This window comes from Syzygium oleosum, unplaced genomic scaffold (genome assembly GCF_021117445.2).
Source record: "Syzygium oleosum isolate NSW1041296 unplaced genomic scaffold, Sole_v2.1 Sole_v2.28, whole genome shotgun sequence".
NCBI lineage: Eukaryota > Viridiplantae > Streptophyta > Magnoliopsida > Myrtales > Myrtaceae > Syzygium > Syzygium oleosum.
Window position 1 is genome coordinate 2,636,584 of NW_026607512.1, and position 26,214 is coordinate 2,662,797.

At 41.0% G+C, this 26,214-nt stretch overlaps 3 protein-coding genes and 1 non-coding gene across 4 annotated transcripts; 2 read left to right on the forward strand and 2 right to left on the reverse strand.

Annotated features, from left to right (window-relative positions):
* Nucleotides 1–318: 318 nt before the first annotated feature.
* LOC115675307 (delta(14)-sterol reductase) lies at nt 319–11,070 on the reverse strand. Its single transcript, XM_030597910.2, has 13 exons — nt 10,897–11,070; nt 10,687–10,804; nt 10,502–10,572; nt 10,089–10,145; nt 8,232–8,323; nt 7,565–7,612; nt 7,087–7,207; nt 6,950–6,996; nt 5,365–5,446; nt 1,684–1,760; nt 1,464–1,583; nt 780–854; nt 319–678 (listed from the first exon to the last, which is right to left on the reverse strand). Exons 1-13 carry the CDS (start codon nt 10,942–10,944, stop codon nt 525–527), a joined length of 1,110 nt encoding a protein of 369 aa, XP_030453770.1. The 5' UTR covers nt 10,945–11,070; the 3' UTR covers nt 319–524.
* A 1,387-nt stretch (nt 11,071–12,457) lies between these two features.
* Nucleotides 12,458–16,929, forward strand: LOC115675308 (histone deacetylase HDT1). The gene is made up of 10 exons (XM_030597912.2): nt 12,458–12,611; nt 13,718–13,788; nt 13,882–14,093; nt 14,304–14,323; nt 14,417–14,461; nt 14,604–14,788; nt 15,611–15,691; nt 15,814–15,904; nt 16,323–16,455; nt 16,558–16,929. The coding sequence occupies exons 1-10, from the start codon at nt 12,599–12,601 to the stop codon at nt 16,616–16,618; spliced, it is 912 nt and encodes a 303-aa protein (XP_030453772.1). The 5' UTR covers nt 12,458–12,598; the 3' UTR covers nt 16,619–16,929.
* Nucleotides 16,930–17,655: 726 nt separating this feature from the next.
* Nucleotides 17,656–17,738, forward strand: TRNAL-UAA (transfer RNA leucine (anticodon UAA)). Its single transcript has one exon. It is a non-coding gene; the product is annotated as a tRNA-Leu (tRNA).
* Nucleotides 17,739–20,545: 2,807 nt separating this feature from the next.
* LOC115675305 (enolase) lies at nt 20,546–24,907 on the reverse strand. The gene is made up of 17 exons (XM_030597908.2): nt 24,835–24,907; nt 24,322–24,385; nt 24,070–24,134; nt 23,921–23,968; nt 23,611–23,697; nt 23,441–23,521; nt 23,007–23,108; nt 22,838–22,918; nt 22,487–22,561; nt 22,315–22,377; nt 22,161–22,238; nt 21,783–21,977; nt 21,626–21,676; nt 21,453–21,541; nt 21,299–21,350; nt 21,153–21,209; nt 20,546–20,946 (listed from the first exon to the last, which is right to left on the reverse strand). Exons 1-17 carry the CDS (start codon nt 24,898–24,900, stop codon nt 20,866–20,868), a joined length of 1,335 nt encoding a protein of 444 aa, XP_030453768.1. The 5' UTR covers nt 24,901–24,907; the 3' UTR covers nt 20,546–20,865.
* Between the last annotated feature and the right edge of the window lie 1,307 nt (nt 24,908–26,214).

Below are 26,214 nucleotides of genomic sequence, written 5' to 3' on the forward strand. Positions count from 1 at the left end.
CCATAACAAGCCTGTGCATAATACCCTTCTGTCCATACACTGCATAATGAGGCATTCCAATAGTAAAGCCTTTACAGAAGGAAAGCATGCTGGTCCTCTTCTTTACTGAATGATAAGCACGAGGCACCATAAAACAAAGTAAAAGAACAAGATTGGACGAGGTTATAATAGTAATGGCAAGCGATGATGAAAGGATTTCATCGTACACTGGCGAGTCAAAGAGTACTCGATACCACATCACTCGGAAACAATCGAATAGCAAAAGCAACAGAAAGACCAAATTTGGGCTTATCTCCAGAAAGTTCATAATGAAAAGGAGAACACCCTACCAGGGTTTACCAAAGCTTCTCTCTTTTTTTAATGAAAAAAGAACAAAAGAAAATGTAACACCACCCTACCAAGAAACTACAACTTGTAAGATGAAGGATACAAGTACAGAAAACAAATGACCCCTCAATTTCACACTCCAGATTTTTCTTACGGAAGTTGCGCGATCTAACATTACTAGATGAACTACTATACCTCTAATAAACATAGGGGAATATCCTCCAAGGAACTAGTCTACGGTATTCTGCCCAAATTTCTCTGTACTTTTCTGCACAACGAGCTTCGTCTCTTCTCTCTCTCCATATCAGCAGAATGAGGAGATAAATTGGGTAGAAATAAGGAACTGGTGAACTACATGAAAAAAAAGAAAACGGAAGCTCTTAAAATCTGTGATCTACTTATTTTGGCAAACAAGGCAGACAATAATAGAGTTGCACAAAGTCAAAACTCACCTTAGTCCACAAGGCAAACTGAAGGACAGTGCCAGCAGCAAGTCGCCAAGGTAATTACAGTGCCTTGCAATTCCCCTTCAACCAAAGGATACGTGAAGTCAAAATTCGCAAGAGAAGCAGGGAAAAATATTCAACTTTTTGGGAACCAGAATGAAAGAAACATAAGACTTGTTATTTACCGTGCTTTACAGCCTTCTCCATCATATTTTACCAAAATTACATTCACTTTCATGAAGCATATTGACAGAGGCGATTAATCTACCTTTTTTCTTTTCTATTAGAGTGTGCCTTACTTGAAAAATCATGCATCTTCACAGAGATCACTGGAAGTGGGGTGTAAGGAGAAGCAAAATAAAGGTATAGCAAGCTTCACAGAAACAGAAAGAATTGACTATCAGTGAGTGCTGTATAACTTCAGACAATGGAGAAGGTTTGATATGCATAAGATGTGAAAAACCAGGCTAACAGAACTTTTATTAACATAAAACTGCAAAGGAGCTAGCCGATAAATCCAACAATACAAGTTGAAACTATTGAGGTAGGTGTGCAAGGCTGCAAGCACATTACATTACACATACTTGTGGTCCTATCTGTTCATCTTAGACTTGGATTTCATTCATGACCTTCATATCACTTACATTAACCATAAATCACAGCAATAGAAGGAGGGGACTGTTGTTTTACCAATAACCAGAAGCAAGCAACTTCCCCCCTACAACTTTTGGAGGATGACCCCATATAAGTGCTTTGGGATTCCTTTTGAACACATGCTTTTGCTTGTTAGCTCCTCGGAACACCATATATCTACGCAGTTTTTTAGGCAAAGGAAAATGAAATCTTAGTAAAGGCGGCAAGAAATATTAGGTTCATCGGCAAAAGTCAATATAACTTCAACGAAGCCTACCCAATCAGAAATATGAAACAATTAGCAATGGCAGCAGTAGTTGTTAGCTCTACATTATTCCTCAAAAGCCACCAACCCTGTATCAGAGATGACAATTACTCATGTAGGCATATAAACATGGCTCAAATATGTTGAGTTTTTAATGGTTGCTAATTACTATAAACACTCTTTTATTATTACAAGAGACTTTGACATACTCACCACTCTCACACACCACTCACTGCACACACGTCACAGTACAATCATGACAATGCTCTCAAGCCTCACTCTTACATCATCTCTCTACATTCACACGCCACCCACTACAACACTACTTTTCTATCTCTGCACACCCACACACTCTCTTACTTGGACTCCTTACTCACACCTGCACGAGGAGCAAGTTGCTCCTATTTATAGGATGGAAGGTCGGTGCATTCACTGACTTTGTTGGCTTTCTACAAATATCTTCTTATAACAGCTTGGCAACTAGATTCTTTGGAGAAGTCTAGAAGTGGCGCAGCTTTTCTTTACCAATGGACTTTCACTAGAAATTTCTGGAGAAGGGAGAGAAAGTGGCGGTGCTCTCTTTCAACACTCCCCCGCACCGACTACTCTCTCTCAATGCGAATGGGGATTTCAGCTTATTTGGTCAAGCCTTTCGTTCATAATTTTCATTTCATGCTTTAACCGATTTAATCCCCGCCGAAGCACTTCGACATCTTGATCCTTCTTCACATAAGGCTTCTTCTCCAAAGCAGTGATTCTCTTCCATTTCGCCTTCAAAATATTTGAAGTCTTTTTAATTTTTGCTTTCGGTTCCTTCTTCTTAATTTTATTCCAATGACCCTTGCACCTCGGATATGGCCTCTTTTCCTCAGACCAATATTTCTTCTTCTCCTTCAACGTTTGCAATTTCTTAAGCTCATATTGAAGCTTCTCGTGCTTTCTTTCTTTGATCTCAAGCTCCTTGTCCTTCTGCCTCAGCATCTCGTTCCTCTTCTTCAACATTTTCTCCATCTTTCCCTTCTTGATCTTCAGCATCTTTATCATCTCCTGCATCTCTTGCAGTTGCTTCTCACAACTGCTCGTTGACGTCGCTACTTGCTTTTTCGAGTTCTCTCTTGGCTCATTCTCCTTCAGAGACGCGACAAGGGCTGTCTTCTCATCTGTTTCCATGATATACAGGAGGTTGCAAGCTCTTCTCGTTCTGCCACTGCAACAGGTGCTTGGAAGTTCCATTTATCTTCACTTTCAATCTTTTTCTTGATAAAAGTTGCAACATTTCCTTCTTCCCGTCTGTACCAACAGACTTAAGCAATGTGTCCTACCTTGCCGCAGATGTAGCATCGTCTGCTTCGCCTTCTTTTGCTCTCATCTTCATCATTATCCTTGTCGCGATCTTGACAAGCTCCCCCTGGCTGATAACTCCTCTCTTTTGGTTGCCTCCGCCAGTCTCCATAACTTTTCCACTGTTTTGGTCGTCTTTGCCAATTTTCATGACTCCTCCATTGTTTGCCATCCCTTGTGCCAGCACCATATCTGCTTTGGCTCATAGACCCCTTGAACCGTCTTTTACTACTGAAGAGGGCATTTTCATCATCCTTGACCGAGACCTTAGGCATCTGTTTGTCTGACGCCTCTTGGTTGGCCAATATAGTCTCCAACTCAGTTAGAGTTGGCTCGTTCGCCCATCCACGGGTGGCCGTAACAATACCGTTGTACTCCGGCCGTAATCCGTGAATGATAATTCTTCTCATCCTTGTCTCAGAGATGGCATTCTAAGGATCTAACTTTGAAATTTCTTCACAAATAGATTTAACTTTGGAGAAATATTGACTCACCATCATATCTTGTTGCGAGATTGAGAGGAGCTCGTTCTCCGGCCTTTGTAACTTGGCATCGTTCGTCCTCGCGAATAGTGCCGCCAAGTTATCTCATGCCTCCTTAGGGGTCTTTGTGCTCTTAATATGCTGCAACAACTCATCTTTGACAGTTACAGCAAGAACATAAAGAGCCTTGCCTGCTCTGATGTTCCATTTTCTTAATTCGCTATCATTTGTGGGTGGTGTGGTGTTGCTGCCGCCAACAATATCCCACAAGTCTTGACCCTGCAAGTAGTATTGCATGCGAGTACTCCAATTATTATAATTGAAGCTATTGAGCTTCTCGATGCCGTTCACCGAACTTGAGAAATCCGCCATCATGACTTGGTTATAATGTCCAACACTTCACCAAGTAAGCCCGGTCCCAGACTGACCAGCTTCACAGTCCCTGACTTGTGCAACGACAGAACTCCGGCGTCCTCCAATCTCTGACCGCCTGCTCACGTAAAATGGTCCCTGACCACGTCTTCACGTGCCACGATCTCGATCGCTAGGTTGACGGTCCCCAACCGCTTGCTCTTACAATGATCCCAGAAACCGGGCTCTGATACCACTTGTTGAGTTTTTAATGGTTGCCAATTACTATAAACACTCTTCTATTATTGCAAGAGACTTTGACACACTCACCACTCTCTCACACCACTCACTGCACACACGTCACAGTACAATCATGACAATGCTCTCAAGCCTCACTCTTACATCATCTCTCTACATTCACACGCCACCCACTACAACACTACTTTTCTATCTCTGCACACCCACACACTCTCTTACTTGGACTCCTTACTCACACCTGCACGAGGAGCAAGTTGCTCCTATTTATAGGATGGAAGGTCGGTGCATTCACTGACTTTGTTGGCTTTCTACAAATATCTTCTTATAACAGCTTGGCAACTAGATTCTTTGGAGAAGTCTAGAAGTGGCGCAGCTTTTCTTTACCAATGGACTTTCACTAGAAATTTCTGGAGAAGGGAGAGAAAGTGGCGGTGCTCTCTTTCAACAAAATAATCCTCAAAACCGCATAATTATCTAATAAATGGTTCCTAATGACCTTAAAGATGCAATCTTCCATTTAGGGTGTACAACGACTGACATAGTGAGATGTGGACTCTTAGGGTGCAATCCTTTAAACAACTTGGCAACTAGATTTTCTTGGAGAAGTCTAGAAGTGGCGCAGATTTTCTTTACCGATGGACTTTTACTAGAAATTTCTGGAGAAGGGAGAGAGAGTGGCGGTGCTCTCTTTCAACAAAATAATCCTCAAAACCGCATAATTATCTAATAAATGGTTCCTAATGACCTTAAAGATGCAATCTTCCATTTAGGGTGTACAACGACTGACATAGTGAGATGTGGACTCTTAGGGTGCAATCCTTTAAAGGCAATCAAGATTAGTATAATAAGGCAACTTTTCTAATCCTCCTAAGAGATCTGGAAGTGAACAACTAGAAAACAGAGAGATGTTGCATGAACTGTCAATAATTCACTGAACACCAAAGAACAAAATAATACTAATCACAGCATCCAGAGATTTGAAATATGTATATTTGCTAGGCATGGATGGAGCTTTATCATGAACTTAATTGGCTTGCCCATAATGCTAGATAAGCAATGCTCATTAACCATCAATTAAGCATCGGGTTGGCAAAACTCAGGAGCCACCAGCACCCCCCACCCCCCCCCCCCCTGTGCAGCAGGCTGTAAGTATGAAATATAGGTTCGTGGATATTGTGATAATGTGACAATTGATAGCTATAGTAGAAAGAGACAGAAATAATGACCAAACGTATTGTATGTTCTCCTCTAGATGGCATACCTGAATGCTAAACGTGAAGGGAATCCACACTAGATCTCCAAATACCAACATGAAGCCCAATCTCTCTGCAATAATATCCCATCTAGAAAAAAGTCCAATTGCCAAAATAGAGTCATAAATGGGAATTATACTGGAATAGGTAAGCAATATTCACCTAAGCAACTCATCCCAGAGGAGATGAACTTAAGCAAGACTGAACAAGATCGTTGAAGCATACACATATATATCAATCAATTCAGGTACAATGAAGCTAATATTGTACATGAGACACAAACTTATGATCTATCAAAGGGTAGGGATAAACTTGAAGACAAAGTTTTAAAGTAGAATCTATGAGTAGGCTTCAAAATGACTTTTCTTTTGTAGAAGATAGAAATGACAAGTCCTGAATCAAAGACTCTAGAAAAGGTTGCTTTAGACCATCATGAGTCAGATTCTCCCTCACTAGGTAAATAAGGTTGAATTAATCTGGTGTTCTTTTCAGTAGCTCAAGTTTTACTTGTCTTGGTTCATATATGAACAAGAGGATCATGAAATTATTTTGATTGCTGTAGACTTTCCCATATTAGACATTCCACTTGAACAGTGGATGTCTCAAGCTTAAATTTTTAATACCAGGCAAAAAACATTTGCCTGGCAACCTCCCAAGGAAGAGCACTTATCTCTCGGGAATCTGACTGGTTGTGATGCAACATAATATTGCCAATTGGCTGAACCTCATTTCCTTCTATTATAGCTTTTAGTGTTGTGAGGAGTCTCGCCTGCTGTGCAGCAGTGAATAGCAACTGATGCATACGGTTATTGGCAAACAATGTTGTGATCAAGTCTGAAAGTTCATAAACAGAGGATTTTTTGTTTCAAAGCTGAAATAGCACTCTTGTATTACTAGCAAAATCAGCTGCTGTAGAGTGCTTCCTTTACATATGATATTTCCACAGAGAAGCATCCTTTTTTCTTTTCTCTTTTGGGCTAGCGTTTAGAGGTTTTGGGAGAGAGGGACAAGGGGGGGGGGAGGGGAACGCACAATCACCAACATCGATGCAGTATTATTTGTCACTATAGAAGGGAGCCTCAATCTTTCCAATGCCCACATTGCTCAGTTAATATTTTTATCCCTTTTTAAAGCATTATAATCAGAACCATACATTGATCTCTGTATAATATACGCTAGCAATGTAGGACAAATGAAAACTATGGTTGAGATTTCCAGTCGGTCCATTTAGGTGTCACCTTAATAATTTGGATCGAAGTTTCAAGTTAACAGGTTCTCAAGCCCAGCAAACTAAAGGTTGAAAGAACACATGGCCACAATGAAAGGATTTTAGCAGCAGAACTGTCTGCTAAACAACAGCAGTGCATATGGCAGGCCAGCTCATACATGAGCATTGCAGCGTTTCCTAAATGATCTAACGAGACGCACTATTAATCTAGAGTACAGTCCAGTAGAGTTTTAAGTGGAGATAAAAGCTCCTAGATTTTAGCAGCAAAGTAGTTTCTCAAAAAAGAAGAACCAGGTTTAACGACCTGGACAAAACTTCAATGTGCAAGATTAAGGACTGTGGAGACAGACAAGTTATGCACTTACGTGGAAGTCATATACTCCTCGTGGACAAAGTAGTCTAGGATATATAACTGGAAAGAAGAGAAAAAAGAATTGTTAGATGAGGGAACTTGTAAAACTGACTTTATTAAAAACTGCTAAAGAGATTGTCATAAAATTACCACGCAGAATAGCTGATAAAGGATCACTGATAGGCTTAAGTTGCCATCTTGGACACTTCTAGCAAGAACTGACAGGTTGATAAGAAGCCAGCCCATCATACCTGCTCGAACAAAGAAAAACCTACAGAAGACAAATTTTACAACTTAAAGCTAAAACATTTGGTCGCAGTGAGGAAATATCAGCAACTGTATATATCATGTTAAAGTGAGATTCAATACAAAGTAAGATCCATGTAAGCACCCATGCAGTTTCATGTTATTAAAAAGGATAAACTGGTGCAATTAGAAGCCTATGGATAGCCAAGTGAGAGAACACGGAAGAATGCTGAACCTCACACTTATGAAAGGTGAGACGTGGTCTGGAAAACACTAGTGATGTACTAATATTTTAGTCCACACGAGAAACGATGTGCATGAACATATAAAAGTATTTTAAATATCAGTAAAACGATGAATGTGACCGGAAAAGTTCACATACTTGAGGTCTATCCCAATAAATTGAGGATTCAGCTGTATTCCAAACCACCTGTAAATTAAGAAGAAAGCTATCATTAGCAACATTAGATGATGACCAGTATGTTGTCCAAGACAACATATATGGAAACAGCCACACATTTCACAGAAGACCAATACAAAACACGATATTTACTTCATTCAAAAAAAAAAATCAGGTGAAGCGATAATGTAAACCTCCGCAGTTTACCATGTCATGCAAATACATGACCATAGATATGGACAAAAGATGAATGTTTAGTTCTGTTCATGGAAGATAACAACCGAAAATGGCAACTCAACATCATACTTTCATCTCACAATATGGCAATTATCTTGCATAGGCAATAAAGAAATCAATAGTCCTGAAAAAATTGTGATATAAAATTTCAAGAATTCAGCTAGATCATTGGTTTTTAAACCTTGTACTTGTTCAGTTTAGTTACTAAAAATGACGACAAGTGTCACGTCATTGGTGCAAAGAAAGGAGGAATACTTCCTAGAATTTACCTATGCCCCGATTCCTTGCAACTTACAATTGGCAATTATGTTTTTTAGGAGGTAAAAAATGTCATAGTGATAGAATCGAAATGAGTAGCATAGATGGCAAATCCATTATCAGGCCAAAATTTCTGAACTGAGAAAACACATACAAATCATGAGTGAGGTTTCCTGACAGATGAGGCTTTAGGGAGGCACTGTTACTACGCGACTTGCACCCAGCAGCATAGAGTACAATGGTAACCTGGCAACAGTAATCACAAGAACATTGTGCAGAGCAAAATGATTAGGAACCAAATACAGCTATTCTATGTTTCTTATCCAGACAAATAGAGCAACCTTTTTAGTGTAAACAGGAAGAGAGATTTAAACTGCTAAAGTTGCCTTTCAGAAGCAGCATAAGCAAGAAGAAATGAAGATGATATTTGTATTGCCCTGGTTTTGCCATTTAGAAGAGCAAGACAAGGAAGTTCTTGAATGTAGTTTGGACAAAACCAATTAATTGACAAACTCAACAAACTCAATGGAAGCTAAATTATCTTCTGGCATTGGGGCTCATCTAGAGAACTATTAAATCAGCTAGCTTTTGTGCTTTGGTAATTCATGGGGGCCCATACATACATAGACATCAGGTATTCTATTTATTCTTTTCAAATTCAACTTTCTTCCAAATCTTTCATTTGCTTTTAACCTAAAACATGTGTGTGTGTTGATTGAACTCCCTTAAAGTCACAATCAGTGGAAACTTATTTTACCTCTAGCTAGATTGTACACCATGCATATGTCAGAACAGAAGAGGTTATTCCTAGCTTTCTTTGTTTCTTTTTCTGGTGCACATTTCTAGTTTCCATCTATGCTGGTGATATAAACATTGCTAGCAATGAATATCCATACACAAAGTTGTGATTCATTCGGCAGCTTATTTTCCATGATGAACATGATACCAAATTACATTGCTTAAATTGAGGTTCAGCATCTATTGATTCATTTCTGGCTCAGTCCAAGTGTACTGTTGCATTACCAATTTCAGTGTTTTCCTTCTCCAAATATATAGCTTGAATTAGGTATTGTGTTGAGGCACCCACCACTGCTATAAACTTTTGGTGCTCAATGGCATGTGCACCACTAAAAAAGGAGATTCACCATTGTTCAGGACGCCAATTCATGGAAGAATGCATTTACCAATCACAAACATATACAAGCAAATCCAATGTGTTGCAGGATAATACTACTCATAGTCTTCTTTTGCACATCTTTCTGAACTGAAGCTACCTGATGGGCAACAGTGATGATGAATGACCAAGAAGCCTACTTAATTTAACTTAACACATATTCGAGAGATGTGGAGACCCAGCTTCCCCACATAAAGTTTCTCTCACGTTCTCACGAAGAAGCTTGACAACTTGGCTCAATCGATCTTTGACTGGTCTAGCAAGCCCAGATAACCTCTACTTGATTTCACTGTCGTACTTCACATGAATTGCTAACAAATTGAAACTATGTATGCAATGTCCTTGCATTGTTGTGATAAATAAGAGGTGAAGCATGAAGAAGGTTGTGTAATGGGACTTTTTGATATGCAGGATCCTTATTAATTCAAGGAGGAAAAGGCCGAAGGTCTTGTTGCAAAAAGATATCAACAAAAAACAGTCGACTGTCTCTGTAAGACATTCATTTTCATTAAAACGAATCGACAAATTATTTAATAAGCAAGAGCATAAGTATTCTTGTTCTAGGTTTGGCATCTGCAAAAGTGTGCTATTATATTCACCCTTATCTCGATTCATGATGTGTTCATGCACATGCTCTCCGTGTGAGAAAAACTGTATCAGAGAAGAGCATCAGCACCAATGCTGGTCCAGAGCTCACGGTCATGAAGAAACTCTAGGCCTAGAGGAAAGAGTCAGAGAGGGCAGCAGAGATGCACTGAAGAGACAGCTACATTTACGACGACATCAATATGCTTATGCTATAAACAGAGAAAAGCAACAGAAATTTCCACAACTTACAAGAGTGCTGAATATAAAAGTCGTCGATAGCAGCTCAAGTCCTCTTTCTGCTATTATCTGCAAACATTCGATTAGATACATGTAAATGCACAAGCACCCCCTGTTTCTACAATCATCCATGCCAATAAATATACAAAGTCCTTCCTGCGTATAAATCAGAAATGCTAGGTGTCCCAGATTTTCCGTAAAATGGCACAGGTAGATCCACATTTCAGGCGCTTCAACATCTCGTCTGCTTCATCTGATCTCTATAGACTTAACCACTAACGATCTTTCGAAAGCATACTCCAAAAAGACAAAAGCGATCATGAACGTCTAAATCCTAGTTCTAAAGCAACAACATTGAATGAATTTATTACAAGTACGTTCATTCCCACGAGAAAAGCGAGAATGCACGAGCAATCAAGACATACGGTGGGTCGAAGGAAGTCCGTCCAAGCACCGAGCCCAAGCAAAGCAACGAGAAGAAGAAGAGACACCAAACCTGAAGACACAAACGGAGCAACGAAGCATCACAAATCTAAGAGCGCAAGAACCGCGTCTCCGCAACGAGCGAGAAAAAAGCTCGACGAAAGAAGAAGAAGAAGAAGAAGAAGACCATTGCAGCGATAGTAGAGCCGAGAGCCGTCCGGCAGCGTCGCGCCGGGAACGACCTTCCCGTGCAGTATCGAACCGGCGGCGGCCAAGTAGGCGAAGAACGTCCCCAGCAAGACGACCTGAAACGGAAGGGGGCCACAAGAGCGAGATGACAACGGGATCGGAGGGGCTAGAAAATGCGAATGCGGGAGCAGAGGGAGCAGGTGCTCACGGAGCTCCACGAAGGGATCAGAGCGTGAAGGAGAGCGGCGAGATCCATTCGTTGACGTCTCCGTCTCTCTCTCTCTCTCGCCGGAGAAGTGTTCGAGGGAATGCGCAAGCGAAGCTCTTGCCCCGTTGTTCTTACTACACGACGACGACTCGCCTCGGTGGACTGGACTGGACTGGACTGGACTTGACAGCGCTTTTCATCGCCTGCTCTCTCTCTCTCTCTCGATCAGTAAAAGTTACATCAGTGGATTATAATATAATTTTTCGTGGGTTCATTCACTAAATATTATTGCTTCTTTTTTAAATAAAAGAAGGAAGTGATTCTTGAAATTTTTTTTTATAATTTTGAACTTTTTTCGTATAATTGAAATCTAGAATTATGCGTTTTTTTTAACTTTCAAATCAACCATTTCGATACATAAAAGAATGAAAATGATGATATAACAAATCGCATCAGTACCGCATCAATACGTTCTCTCAACTCATTTTTTAAATGGAATAAGAATTTAAAGCTAAAGAAAAGCATAAAAAGCCTCTTGGGAGTGAATTAACGAGGGTCCGACAACCCTTGCCAGCGTTTCCCAAACGATGGAGGGCATGGTGTTTTTTCAGCATTGAATGCCGCAGCAATTCCACCGAGTGTAGTAATTAACATAACATCTAGGTTTGTGTTCTTCTTACATCCAAGAAAAAACCCGCGAAACAAATGGAACTCTCAATACATATTTGAGAACCAAGATAAAAGTCAACGCAATTATTAATGTGATTATTCTAATTGTATTCAGTATGATACATGGAACGATCATAAGGCAGATTGTCATTCATAGATCCATTCTTCATATAAGCACAAGTCCGATAAGTAAGTAATGGGGAAGAGAATCGAAATATTCCACTGAAAGACTCTACTGAAACAAAGATGAGGCTGTCAAGAACATAGAGGATGTAGGATGGGCAATTGGTCAATCTAGCATGATTCGTACATGGACTATAGTTGGAGCTGGCGGCTCTCTTAAGATTCCCTCATCTAGGATTTTTGGGCAAGAGGATCAAGCTGGCCCTGCGAACAACTTGTTGCACCATCTCCCCTTTAACTCTTTGAGCGAAATGCGACAAAAGGAAAGAAAATTCATGGACCAACCTCATTGTCTCCACCCTGTCAATCCGAACTTAAAACCAGAAATGAGAAGCTCACTCATCACGTCACAATTATGGATTCAAACACAAATCCTCCGAGACCACTAATGACATTCATTTCTCATCACCGACACCACGTCAGACATTTCATATCGATTCCGCTCTCGATCGTCCCGCAAATGAACTGGTCATGACTAGAAAAATTCAAGCTATCTTTCTAATTTCAACGGGTCGGTCTCCTCAATTTACACACACAAGATCAACGGGTGAAGAAGCGACTTTGACGCCATGAAGAAGACTAAAAGAATTTGACTCGTGCAATTCCATCTCGGCCGTCCAAATTCACGACCGCGAGGATGAACCACGTCGCGCGCGTCGCACTACATCGTAGCTCCGGCGAGGCAAAGCCGCAAAGGCAAAGCCAAAACCCATTGGTATACACGCGCGTATAAATACGCACCTTTTGAATGCCCTAACCATCTCCTTTCGCTCTGCAAAATCCCTCCGCTTCTCGCGTCTTCTGGAAAAATCCACCGCCCGCCGGACGTCGCCGCTGCTCGCCGTCGGCAATGGAGTTTTGGGGTGACTCTCTCTCTCTCTCTCTCTCTCTCTGGTTTGCTGTGATCGTTGCTTCTTGATCTTCGCGTTTGCGTGCGCGTGCGGTGAAACCCGGCTTCTCGTGCGCTTTGCCCCTGGATACGATCGCTTGTGCTAGCTTTTGGCTGCCGTGATACTGTGCCGTGAGAAATCACGAGAGGTTGTGATTCCGCGTGCCGCGATGGTCGCTGTTTGTGCTGTCGACCGCATGGTGTGGCTGCTTCGACTCGCCGAGGTTTCCGTCGAGCTGCGAGGACTGTTTTCTTGTGATTCTCTGTGGACTTGAGGGATGGCTAGGGTTTGGGACGCGTCTATTTGTGTTTTGCTTCTGTGATGTTCTGTGTTGTTCTGGTATGATCTGATTTCACTGCGAGCGGACTGGTTCGTGGAATTTCGGTGTGTAACCGCCGGTGCATTTGCGTCCTGTTGATTTTCTTTTTTTTTTTCCCATTCTGCTGTTGGTGTCATCATGGTTCTTGTTAGATACTGCTTGCTTGTTGCCCTCATGGAAAATTTCTGTGTACTAAGATGGCTTGCGTGTTCGGCGAATTGGAGCGGCACATGAGGTCTTTATTCTTTTTTGGCCATGGGTTAAATACTCGGGATAACCTTCCCGTTTAGCTGAAAGTTTTGTCGACTTTGGTTTTGTATTTACTCTGTTCCACGGTACTTGTCTGGTATGTAGGTACTTTTCCGTCAGGAGTAAATGTCATATTTACGGCTATTCCAGTTTGGTATCTACTTGTCTGAGATGTCTCTTCTCCTTATTGCCTCTTCGGCGATATTTTCATAGTCGCTGAAGATGTCATATTTTCCGCCGACTCGCATTAACCCACAATTGATTTGTGGAGACATCTCTATCATTCAAATTATTTTTCAGTTTCAATTTCATAGTGGAGATACATAGTAGTTTAAGCTTGATGGAATTTTTGACATTGTTACCGGTGCGTGCACTGCATCATAGCTCTGGGATCCAATTGTTACCATTGCGTATCACAGTGCATCATTTCTCTTGCACCCGAGCAGATGGAATGCAGAACTCCTTCTGGTTTCTAATGAGAATTTTGGTGTTACGTATGGCCCTTGAATAGGTGTGGAAGTCAAAAGTGGGGAACCCCTCATTGTCGAACCTGGGCATGAGACAGTTGTGCATCTGTCACAGGTGATGATCATGCTATCAAGTTCATTGCAATATTTTTTTACTCCTTCTTAGACTTTGTGTTGTTCTTTTGCTTACATTGGTTTGGTGACATAGGCCTGTCTTGGAGAAGCCAAGGACAAAGCAAAGGAATCTATACTCCTCTATGTTAATATCGGGGGTCAAAAACTTGTCCTTGGAACTCTCTCTGCCGATAAGTTTCCCCAGATACCTTTTGATCTGGTGTTTGAGAAAAGTTTTGGGCTTTCTCATAATTGGAAAAATGGAAGCGTCTTCTTCAGTGGATATAAGACACAACTTCCATGTGGATATCCTTTTTCTTGATCTTGTGCTCTTCAAAGTTTGTATGGGTCGACTCTTGAGATGCCCTTAGCACAACGAATGCTTTTTGTCCTTTATCTTTGAATATTGCATTTGTCAAGCGTCCAGTTTTCTTGGAATTAATCGGCAAGTAGTGAGTTATGTCCCCTTGTCATTTACTTCTGTTCTTTCCTTGACCCTGCTTCGTGGGCCATCACGTCCGACGTTGACAGTCTATGTGAGTATTTTTGCAAATGTATGGTTCATTTATTCTTTTTTCTTGTGGTGTGCTGATTTGATTTGACAATCTATCCTTGTTCTATTGCTTCAGATTCTGATTCCGATGCTGAAGAGGGTCTTCCAATTAATGTAACTGGTGAGTAATTGAATGGGAGATGATTCAGAGATCTTGCCTGTTGTTAAGCTTGACAGAATGGTTTTCTTGCTCAATTGTGCCTGTTGGGCACAAGATCTTCATTCTGTAGAAAACCTAACTTGGTTTACTCATGCTTGTGCAGCTCAAGCTGATGTCCCTCCGCAAAAAGCACCAGTCATTGCTAATGCCAACGCAGCAAAGCCCAACCTTGCTTCTGCTAAGCAAAAGGTAAAGATTGCTGAATTAAACGAGGATGGGAAAAACAAAGGGGACAATGAGGACGCTGATTCATTTTCAGATGATGATGAGGATGATTCTGGTGATGAGGTACTTTATGAATGACATTTTCAATCAGTTCATCTTTTTTGTAAATGACTTCTTTAAGACTATTGACTGTTGATGCATATAGCTTCTACTGAGGTGGATGTGTTCTGAGAAGTTTTGCTATGGATCTTGGAGACTTTCTTTTTCTTTTGGTAATAAAGGACAATACTGAAATGATTCAATGGAAAAAAGGAAAAGAAAAGAAATGGGTGTCAACTAGATCAGAGAAGCTGAATAATGTTAGGCTTCAAATTCTCTGAGCTTGTTCTTTATGTGGCAGAACACTGTTGAATTATTTGACCCATCTTCAGATGGTGGTGGCAGGACATTGCTTGTAGTAGAATGCAGTCTAGAGAGGTGTAGACTTATCAATGATTAACTGGGTCACTGGAGATCATTATAATCTTCTAATTTTGTTTGGTCGGATTTATAATCTTCTAATTTGAGAGTTTTTTTTGGTAAGGTTCTAATTTGAGAGTTTGTACCTGCAAATCTTGGAAATATACTGTATCCATGATATTCAATTATATGTATGAAATTTATGATGGTACTAGCTGTGTCGTGTAATAATCTTGATCTTTTTTCGTTGCAGATGAACCTGGAAATCCTTAGTACGAATTTGCACAATACGTGCACCTGATACTTTTCTATTTCATGGATTTCCAGTGGAAATAGTTTCTTGTGGAGCCTTAAGCTTTTAAGTGCTTGATATATACCTTGACTATATTGCTTGCATACGAGTGTGTTTCGGCTGAAGTAATAATTAAATTGCTCTCCTGGGCAGTGATCCTTTTTTCCAACAATGTTTGCCTTTCTTTATTTCAGGACATGGTCGATGGAGGTGATGAAAGTAGCGATGAAGACGATGACGACAGTGAGGAAGAGGAAAGTTCTGAAGAGGAAGTGGTAAGGTTATAGGAGCCTAATATTCTGCAATATATTTGATTCATAAAAGATCTATGTTTGCTCATTCCTTTTGGGAAGATTTCTGACTCGCTGATAGCTTTTTCTTTTTTGGATTCTAAAAGGTTCGACCAAGTAAGAAGAGACCTGCTGATTCTGTCCTGAAAACCCCTGCATCAGATAAGAAATCAAAACTGGAAACTCCTCAAAAGACTGGTATGTTGTTTAAACTCTAAAGAGTAGCTCCTGCCACCCCAGGAAAAAAGAACTCCTGGAGAAAAGGGAAAAGTAAAAGTAAAAAATTTAAAGCAAACTCCTTTTAATGTCATTCATACTGCAATAGAAGTTTCTTGGTTGAAGTATTTTCAAAATTCAGTTTTTAAGGACCTGTTCATGTTGGAGTTTGGTAGTATTATAGTCTGGTTGGGGATGAAGAAAGCCAAGGTCATTTGACCATCCTTGCTTCAAGTTGCAAACACTATGTGGCATTTCATTCTTAATGCTACTTTTATCTACAGTTGGAATGCAATGATTCATGAGCGAACTATGCTCTTACTCATAAAAAATAAAGCCGCATATATATATTGTGCTGCCGGTGAGATTTACGCAGTTGTGGTATATGATATTGGTGCAGATGGCAAGAAAGCCAGTGAGCATGTAGCAACTCCATACCCTTCTAAGCAAGCTGGGAAGGCGATTGGTAACAAAGGTCAAGCTAAGCAGCAAACACCAAACTCCAATGAGTTCTCGTGCAAACCTTGCAACCGGTAGATACTTCTTGTCTCGAACAGTGTTCATAGGAGTTATACAGTGTCAAAGTTTGATGTTTTCAGAGTCATATTCACTGACGCGGTTGTCATCTATTGCAGGTCGTTTAAGTCGGAACAGGCTGTTCAATCTCACAACAAGGCGAAGCATGGTGCAAGCTAAAAAATTTGGGTAGTCCAAAGACACTGGCGATTTTGTCCGACTGAGGTGGGTGATACCAATCGGCGAGAGCTCCGCTAGAAGTTTAACCGGGATGTTCTTTTTGTTGTTAGTTGTGGCTTTTCATGACTCCATTCTGGAACTATGGGTATTAACGGTCCTGAACAGCTTTCAATATTTGAATTTGAAACACTTTTGTGTCCTTCAGTCAGCTGTACACATGTCGAGCCCGTGCGTGACTTTGCATTCGGGATTATTCAAAACAGGTGCTGATACTGGTGGTTTGGGCTATAAATTCGAGTAAATTTTGGTAATGGTTGATGTGCAAAGGCGATTGTTCCAAGTATAATAGAATTTGAGCTTGGAGATCGGACTATAATGTCAGTAAATAGAACTGGAAAGAGCTCATGGGATGAGAAAGACGGTGAAGCTTTGTCTTAATGCTTTGTTCCTTCTCATACCAAGAGAGATGGGAAGTGAATTTTTGTTTTCTGTTAAGAGGCAATAATGAAATGAGGGAAGACGTAGTGATCGTCAATGAACTTTGGAAATGCAAAATTTATCTTTTCTGATGGCGGGTCGCAGGGAGTAGGGGTGACTACGAAATTGCCCTTTCAGGAATCATTCCTCTTGAAACAGCAGAGAGGTTTGCATTATTATAACGAGAGTGGACTGGCCAATGTAGGCACCAGAGGGCCTCTTATGAGTTGTGTCTAATTCGATGATGGGAAGATCGTCGTTGGAATTTTCGCACAAAATCGAAGGGTCGATTGATGACCTGTGCACCCGACAGCGACGATCTTTGCTAATGCCGAAGCCCCGTGTGCTATAGTTGTAAGCGAAGAATGCTCCAGTCTTATCTATATAAGCAAATCAATTCAGATCCGAAAGAGTAAGCGCCTTTGTAATGTTAGAATCCATGAAGCACGGTTCTAGCCTGCATCTCGATTACCGGTTTATATTTAGGGAATATGATGACAATGCTGGTGTAAAATTGATAAATCATGATCTAATAAATTTGGAGAAGTATAATGTGAACAGCAGGTTTGCCCGAGAGGTTAAGGGGGAAGACTTAAGATCTTCTGCACATAAGTGCGCGTGGGTTCGAACCCCACAGCCTGCATCCTTCCGCCTTCCATTTATTCCCTTTTCATACCCATTGCTTTTAGTTTTTCATATCTGAAAATGTAAATTACGTCAAAACCAAATTTTTTTTTTAAATCATCTGAAGGCAACAAAAATAAATAAACTCCTCAATAAAAGGAAGATAAAATTAATGTTCGAACTCTAATATAATGGAGAACCAAAAAAGAAAAAATACGTAGCAAAACTTTGAATAGAGAATAATAAGAACTAAATGAGCCGTAATGCCCGTCGGAACTATGTCATTATGCATCTTCCCTCATGTTCCACATTGTAAGATAAAATTGACATTGTCTCTCCACTGATGAAAGCAAATGAACTTTCAAGTGTCTATAGTACTAATCTAAAGGGTTAAATTGACTTGAAAAAATCACTGACATTTCTTTCAGCCTTACTCACCCCAAAAGTGAAACATGTAATTGAAGATTATAGAGGAAAACATTTAAAGTAATTATCAATGTGAAATAAAAGCTGTGAATAAAATATTGAATTTTGGATTTTTCAAAGGTGGAGTAAAATTAAAAATTGCAAGAAAAAAAAAAGGATGGTGTGAAGACAGAATTTGAAGGAATATCCTATTTAGTCTTAAGTGTTTTCAATTTGACTTGAAATTACTAACTTGGATGCCGGCGTCTTATATGCCACGGACAATTTTTGCAATTTTCTTTTTAAAATTTCTAAATTTTGTACAAACTTTTTTATTCTTTTATTTTCTTTCTCTTCTTATTCTTTTTTAATCGTATTACGGCGATCTAGAATAGGGCCGCGACCAATGCTCGTGGCCAACGAGGGCTTTGCGGCCTCGCCTAGTGATCTACGACCCCAATCTTCCATTCGGGGAAGATGAACAATGGCAAATAATTAAAAGAAAAGAGAGAAAAGAAAAAAAAAGATAATCTTTTAAGTTTGAAAAATTTTTAAAAATGAAAAAAATTGTCAACATTAGCACCGACCATTATTCATGGCAACGATTTCCGACCAAAATTAGCCATAAGGATTACATTGAAAATTGATCAAAAAGTTTAGGACTAAAATGGTCAAATTAAAAAGTCGAGGATTGAATTGGCAACTATATTGTAGACTTAGGACTTTTCGGATAATTGTTCCGGAGAATTAATGTTGGGGAGACTAAACGTCCACATATTACTATCTTATTTATGGCGAGAGATACTTATATTTATCGAAAAAAGTACTATAGGGATTGCAACCACCCGATTGCTTTTTTAAGTTTGACGGGATCTTAAGTTAAAATTCATAAGCTACGTTTGGTGAACCAGATATAACTCTGGATAATATAATTTATACATTATCTAGTGTTTGGGGTAACACAAAATCCGGATATGTTTAGATATAAAATCTCACATAGGTGTACAATCCTATTAGGAAAAGATTTTAAAAAAGAAAAAGAAAAATGTAAGCCGTGGTGTTATACGTTGTAGAGTGAGCAAGCTACATCGTGTGCGAGCTCCACCATCTCAGACCAACGTGATGGAGCGTGCGACTCTAATCGGCACGAGCCCCACCATCTCGTACCTCGGATTTGAGGTTTGCAACCTCAGACCCGAGGTTACCGGCCTCAAGGGACTCTAGATTTGGCTATTCCCGATACTGTTTGAATTGCACCAAAAGCGCACGCACGACGTTGCTCTAGCTCAAGTACAGATTCTTCAGGCCGGCGATGTATATGGAGGAGGTACCGGAGACCGTGATGGAGTTGGAGCGGAAGCACTTCCTCGACGCGATCAGGCTCTCGATTGCAATGACCGATTCGACGGTGAAGCACCTCCACCGTCGCTCAAGAGCCCGTGCTTGCAAATGATGACATGGAAATTCCGGGTTCTAGTTTTCTGTTGCAGAGTGATTTTGCACGTTGGTGATACCCGGACAGCTTGGACGTCCACGAGGGCTCGGAGAATTGAACAATCGAGATTCAATCCAAGAACGGCGAGGAGGGTGAGGTGGGATTTGCCAGCAAGAGACATTACATCGGGAGGATGCCGGTGCCTGGCAAGGTGTTCGCGCTTGCCGTATCCATGTCATATCTGAGAATATCTACCAAACAGCACATGAGATATGAGAAATCCCACATCTACCCAATCCGACAAATATAGCCCTGATGACCAGACGTAGACATAACGGATTAGGGGCGGATTTAGAAAATGACACAAAGTCGACGGACGGATTTTTATGTCTATTATATCGAAATCTGTCCACAGACAGATACATGAGATATAGAAATGGATATGATGTTGATACCATCGGACAGGTTTTGACCATGAAAGATAATTTGCTACCCGCAGATGTTTCTAAAGGGGACGATCGCGGGCCCACAAAGAGGTTCCGTCGACCGGAACACCCTTTCTTACACAATTTCAAAGAGAAGTAGGGGGGCGAAATCTTGGATTGCAAGACGACTGCCAAGCCCATAAAATTTTAAAAGTCGTATCTGATCTTCCACGATATATATATCTCCACAGCTCAATTTTCCTCGAAAGCTTCAGGCATGATGCACAAGTCACTCATAGAACATGAACAATAAATAAAAAAGACCAACAATTGACAAAAAATTCCCAATCATGATCCTCGAAACTCCAAATAAATGAGACCTTAATTCCAGCGACCCATTCATTCGATACATTAGATACCTTACAACTAAAACTCCTCTGTTTTTTTTTCAGGACCCGCGCTAGACAAACCCCATCTCTGCTTTCCCTTTTACGCCCCCATATCGCCACGTGGGAGGGGCATAGAAACATAAAAAAGGGATCCTATTAACTTGTTCCGATCTATAATAATAAACTCATGAGCTTGATCTTACTTCACTGTCCAGAAACGAACTCCGAGTTGACATAAGAGAGCGAAAATAAAAGAAAACATTGATCTCAAAGCCGACCGTTAGTTATAAATCCTCCATAAAGTAAAAACATAAGGCTCCTCCTCATTATATCGTTCGAGCTCAAAAAAGATCCAACAAGAAAGATTATTTAAGACAAACGAAAGTTCAGGCCTTGTATTTTCGAGCCGCCCTAAGACCAAAATTATTGCTCAAGAACAGACAAAGCAAGCCAAACACCCGGATCTGCCCTGATAAGGATGCCATTCTTGCTCTAGTAGGGTTCGACGGGCTTGCGGAAGTTTGCTCCAGCAAAAACAGCTTCAGCACCGAGCTCCTCTTCAATTCGCAAGAGCTGTGCATATACAGACACAGAGTCACGACATTTTCATGGAGAAATGCTGACGATCGACTTTCAGTAATTAGAGGCAAGTGATAGACGGAATAGAGATGGATCCTCTCTTTTCTTCTCTTTTTTATTCTCTAACCCATTGACGAAATGATGTAAGTACAGGCCAAAGCAGCTCAATGTTAAAAAGTAACGAACAGAATAATGCCAACCTGGTTGTATTTAGCCAGCCGCTCTGACCTGCATGGAGCTCCAGTCTTAATTTGACCCTGATCCCGAGAACAATGCCAAAGGAACTAATTAGTTAATGGTTAAATAAAGTCGATATAAGGAGGTCGAACTGATGTTGTGTACTTACTGTAGCCAAACCCACAGAAAGGTCGGCAATAAAAGTGTCTTCTGTTTCTCCACTGCAAAATATTGTAGATAATGTCAGCGACTACTTGCCGAAGCAAGAAGAAATTATAATTATAGGTAACATTATATTGACTGTGCTTTGTGGCTGTGCAAACCTGCGGTGGCTAGCCATCACTCCCCACCCAGCTCTCTTCGACATCCTTACAGCTTCAATACTCTCAGTAACAGTTCCAATTTGGTTAACCTGTTGTAAGATCATTCCAGTCAGGTGAATGTAGATATAGTCGGCCGTAAATTGCATGCTTAAAATTGATGACCTGGGATGTACCTTGAGAAGGAGAGCATTGCAACTTTTCTCATTAATCGCCTTCTCCACCCTCTGCAGAGTACCATATGATTGTGTTAGAGAGAGAGAGAGAGAGAGAGAGAGAGAGAGAGAGAGAGAGAGAGAGAGAGAGAAGCATAAACGAAGTTTACAAGCTCACCTTGGGGTTGGTGACCAACAGATCATCTCCCACAATTTGGACATGTTCACCCATTTCACAGGTCATCTTTGCGTAGTGCTCCCAGTCATCCTGGTCAAAGGGATCCTCAATCGACACGATAGGGTACTCACTTGCGAATGACTTGTACATATCTTTGAGAGCATCTCCAGGGATCTTCTGAGATCCATCATTGTTCTGCATTAACCAACAGAGATAGAAGAGGATGAGGACTTCAAATCCTGTTTCCGGATGACTACAAGAACCAATATTCAAGCTACAATCAACATTCATAGAAATGATTTCTTGAGGAAGCATTACCACCTGTTTAACTCTTCACAAAAAATGCATTTGACTCCATAAACAGTGAAAAAAACTAACCTCTTCCTTGAAGTTCAAATCATAGGTTTTATCTTCTCCATAGAACTCAGATGCAGCAACATCCATTCCAATAACAACCTGAAATAGGAAAGGAAAATTAAGAGAAAACCCTCTGTAAGTCCAACAATATTAGATGGTTGGTCCAAGAACTCACTTTGCCAGTGTAACCTGCTTTTGCAATGGCTGTTTTGAGCAACTCTAGACCCTCCTTGTTCTCCTGAATTAGGAAACAACACTAATAGTGTAAGTAAAAGGACTAACAACAACTCTCTGTGAGAAGAAAAATTGCTCCAATTTCATTGCTTATCATAAACCAACAATTTCACCTGAATATTAGGAGCAAATCCACCTTCGTCGCCAACATTAGTTGCATCCTGACCGTATTTCTTCTTAATCACAGCCTAAAGAAAATTATAAAAATCATCAGCCAAACGAAGAGTTTAATAGTTAAAAATTTCATGAAACTGCATTAACCAACTTGCACGAGATCTTTGATCGTCCTATATATTCATGCTATGTGATGATTTAGAAAGACAAAGCAAAGTAATGGATGACTCATGCATCTGCTCAAAATAATGCACAACATCAGACAAGTCTCCATAATCATGTTTTCTAACAGTTCGACAGTTCGTGGAGGATGGTTTTTAAGATAATTTGAAGAATATATGTTTTAGCACCTTCAAATGGTGATATACTTCCACACCCATCTTCATGGCCTCCTTAAATGAGCCAGCTCCAACTGGAAAAATCATGAACTCCTGCAGCATAAGTTCATAGATACTTGTAATGATGAGAAATCCTAAAAAAGATATACAGTAAAATGTAGTTAAGCAGCAGACTGCAGACCTGCATTGCAAGTTTGTTTCCAGCATGCGAGCCTCCGTTAATAACATTAAAAGCGGGCAGAGGCAATACCAATTTGCTGTTACCGGCAAGGTTAGCAATGTGCTGCAACCATGAAGAGAGGGAAACCGAGTTAGCATATTTTTATTTACATGGACAGTAGAATCATCGTGGAAATGATCTGCTAAGACTATCCCATTGCCTTATCACTAGATTTATAGCCAGAACTAAGTTTCATACAGTCCATCGTAAATTTTGACGTTGCAGGATACATGTTGTATGTCAACAATATGAAGAAACAGCATCCAGATTTTCAAGAGTGTCAATTGCAATGACCAATACTCAGGCAAGTATAACAAGTCAAAATTTAAAAGATAAGTGCTTGGAAAAGATGCAGACAAAAGCAAACATAGTAAAAATGGCAATGCTGAAAGCACCTTATACAGGGGAATTTTGTGAGCATCAGCCCCGGCTTTGCAGACCGCAAGGGACACGGCAAGTATAGCATTTGCTCCAAGCTTCACGAAAAAAAAAAAAAAAATTTGTACATTTGTTAATATCCAACACCACAACATGGTTGTTAAAACAAAACAATTCAAACAAGTACCTTTTGCTTACACCAACCCCACTCGTTTACAGTTCCATCAAGTTGTTGAACCATGAAATTGTCAATTTCTGTCTGCTCTGTTGGATCCTAAAAAACGCATAAACAAAGAAAATTACAAATCAAATAAAGTAGTCACCTTGGGCGAGAAATTAAAGGCTAGCTTACAACCTTCAACTGCTTAAAACAATCATCTCAATCATCTTACAGTTGGACAACAAGTTACAACTGAATCTTAAAGAACAAAACCACTGAAGGACAACTGTCTTGAAATGGAAAGCCATAATAATAAGATTAAATATATTAAACCAACCTTTCCAACTAGGGCAGGGCCAATGATCGAGTTGATATTCTCAACAGCCTAAATACACATTAATGCAATGATGCTCGTTAGAACAATCAGTGAAAACATAGCAATGAGCACAGCAGAAGACAACAGCAAGAAATGAAGTGGTGTACAACCTTGGAAACACCCTTTCCAAGATAATCAGACCCGCCATCTCTCAGCTCGAGTGCCTCGTAGACCCCTGAAATCAAGAGGTAACTCGACGTAAACACTGACCCGATTTCCGAGACGCTATTTCCATATTCTCTCGACATCATTTTCACCAGCAAAGATTATATAAACTAGCAAGATGATAGCAGATTCATAGAACTGCACATGAAATGCCAAGAAATGCGTCAAAATGGAGATTGCCGAAGCAAAAATCTTACCGGTGGATGCACCGCTGGGCACAGCGGCTCTAGCGAAGATCCCATCGTCAAGAGTCACTTCAGCCTATATAAAAAGATCGCATCGAATCTCAAATCAGCAAAGCAATCGAAAACAGTCACACCCGGAAAGCACACGCGGCTACTATTTTTCCCCACTCATAAGTACTACGAAATCCAACGCGACGATTGGGAAGATCTTCGCGGAGATCCATCGACAAAGCCAGATGCATTAACAAGCTTCACGGATCACAAACACAAACCATCCGTCGCCTACACGAACGACGACGCAGAAGCAAAAACACGCGGAACACTAAGCTACGCCCGCCGAACCAAACGAGATTCACCGTCCGGATCCCTCATCGACCGCCGACCGCTACTTCCGGCGGCCGAATCGAGAGCAACAGCACGGGGGCCCCGGAGGGAAGCTAGAGCCGACGCAGGACGGGCGATCGGGCAGGCGAAAACACGGGAGGAATCGAGAAAGCGGGATCCGAAGAGAATAGCGAAACGAACCTCGACCGTGGGATTGCCGCGGCTGTCGAAGATCTGCCGCGCCTTGATGCACTTGATCTTGGCCATGGATGGGGGGGGGGGAGAGAGCTCGGAGGTTTCAGATCAGAGGGAGAGAACGAAGAAGAAGAAGACGACGACGACGATCGAGACGGGAGAGAGAAGGAGAAGAAGAAGAAGGAAGAGCGAGGGATGAACGAGCAGCGATGATGCGCGAGAGACGGGATTTAACTAATAAAGGAGGCCTGGAGCAACGCTGACCGTCCGATTTAAGGGTTTAGAAAACGGTGTGCACTTGCCTATTTTTCTTTCCCCCTTTTCCTTTGCCTTTTTCCCCTGCTTTTTTGCCTCTCCAAATCTGCGTTCGGATTCCGACCCAAAAAACATAAATTAATCAGCGTCCGGACAAAGCATGCGCTCTTCATGAGCTGGAACGGATTCAAAATGGTAAAAAATGCCGAGAATCTGGCTGTGAAAGCCCGGCTCCTTCGCCGAACGATTTGGTTTTTACATTTTTAACCGTCATCCACCTTTTATAAATTTATCATATGAATTGTTCTTAACACCACTCGCTTCGGATCGGTCCGATTTGAATTCAGCCCATCAATAGACGCCCCCGACTGAACCTGAATACGAAGCACGCAACGTTCCTTACGAGCCAGCCCGATCCGATCCGCCCTCCATTGTGGCGGCTGGGTGATCGGTAGGAAGATCACACCAGCAATATTCAATCGAAAAGAAAAGAGAAAAAGGAAGAAAAGGATGGGAACGGGACTTTCTTTTTGGTTGTTGTTGGGTTTCGTAGGTGGGGCGTACACGTGGTACTACTACTGTGGGTCAAAAGGGGGCTCGAAGTTTGGTGAGGGGCAGCCCACGGCTAGGAGGGATAACTCGGGGGGCATCGAGGAATATGCTTTGGTTCCGACACATAGAAAGGTTTTCTTGAGCCCCAAGTTCTTCGATTCGTTGATGTCGAGGTTTTTCGAAAGTTCGAAACTCCTCCGTCCTGTCCATTCAAAGCGTACGATGCCGTTACAGAACAGTCAATCGTGACCCAAAGAGTCGCAGTTGCAAAAAAGGCAAGTGGGTCATGAACACAGTTGACGTTAATCCTAAGTTGGATTTTGTTACCGAGTATCCGGCGATCATGTAAGGAAACTCCACGATTTTCGACACATGTATACCTATAATCCGACTCGATGCATAGATTTCTTTCTCTTTCGGCCGATCGGGCCTTATATAGACTACTGATTAACGAGCAATATCTCGGATTCGGAATCTCCCGGACCAGATTATATGTTCTCGAAATTAGACCGGACAGAAGAACTGCATCGCAACGAAAGTCGATGGTCAATAGGAGTTTTCTTTGTCTTTTCTTTGGTT

Coding starts and splice junctions, on each gene's coding strand:
- LOC115675307 (XM_030597910.2), bottom strand. CDS start 10,944: ATGGATCTCGCCGCTCTCCTTCACGCTCTGATCCCTTCGTGGAGCTCC. Junction 5,447..6,949: donor GAGGAGTATATGACTTCCAC/GTAAGTGCATAA, acceptor ACTTTTTTCTAG/ATGGGATATTATTGCAGAGA. Junction 1,761..5,364: donor CCTTCACGTTTAGCATTCAG/GTATGCCATCTA, acceptor TCTCTGATACAG/GGTTGGTGGCTTTTGAGGAA.
- LOC115675308 (XM_030597912.2), top strand. Junction 13,789..13,881: donor CAGTTGTGCATCTGTCACAG/GTGATGATCATG, acceptor TTGGTGACATAG/GCCTGTCTTGGAGAAGCCAA. Junction 15,692..15,813: donor AAAGTTCTGAAGAGGAAGTG/GTAAGGTTATAG, acceptor GGATTCTAAAAG/GTTCGACCAAGTAAGAAGAG.
- LOC115675305 (XM_030597908.2), bottom strand. CDS start 24,900: ATGGCCAAGATCAAGTGCATCAAGGCGCGGCAGATCTTCGACAGCCGC. Junction 21,351..21,452: donor GTGATGGCTAGCCACCGCAG/GTTTGCACAGCC, acceptor AATATTTTGCAG/TGGAGAAACAGAAGACACTT. Junction 20,947..21,152: donor GGCTGGCTAAATACAACCAG/GTTGGCATTATT, acceptor GTATATGCACAG/CTCTTGCGAATTGAAGAGGA.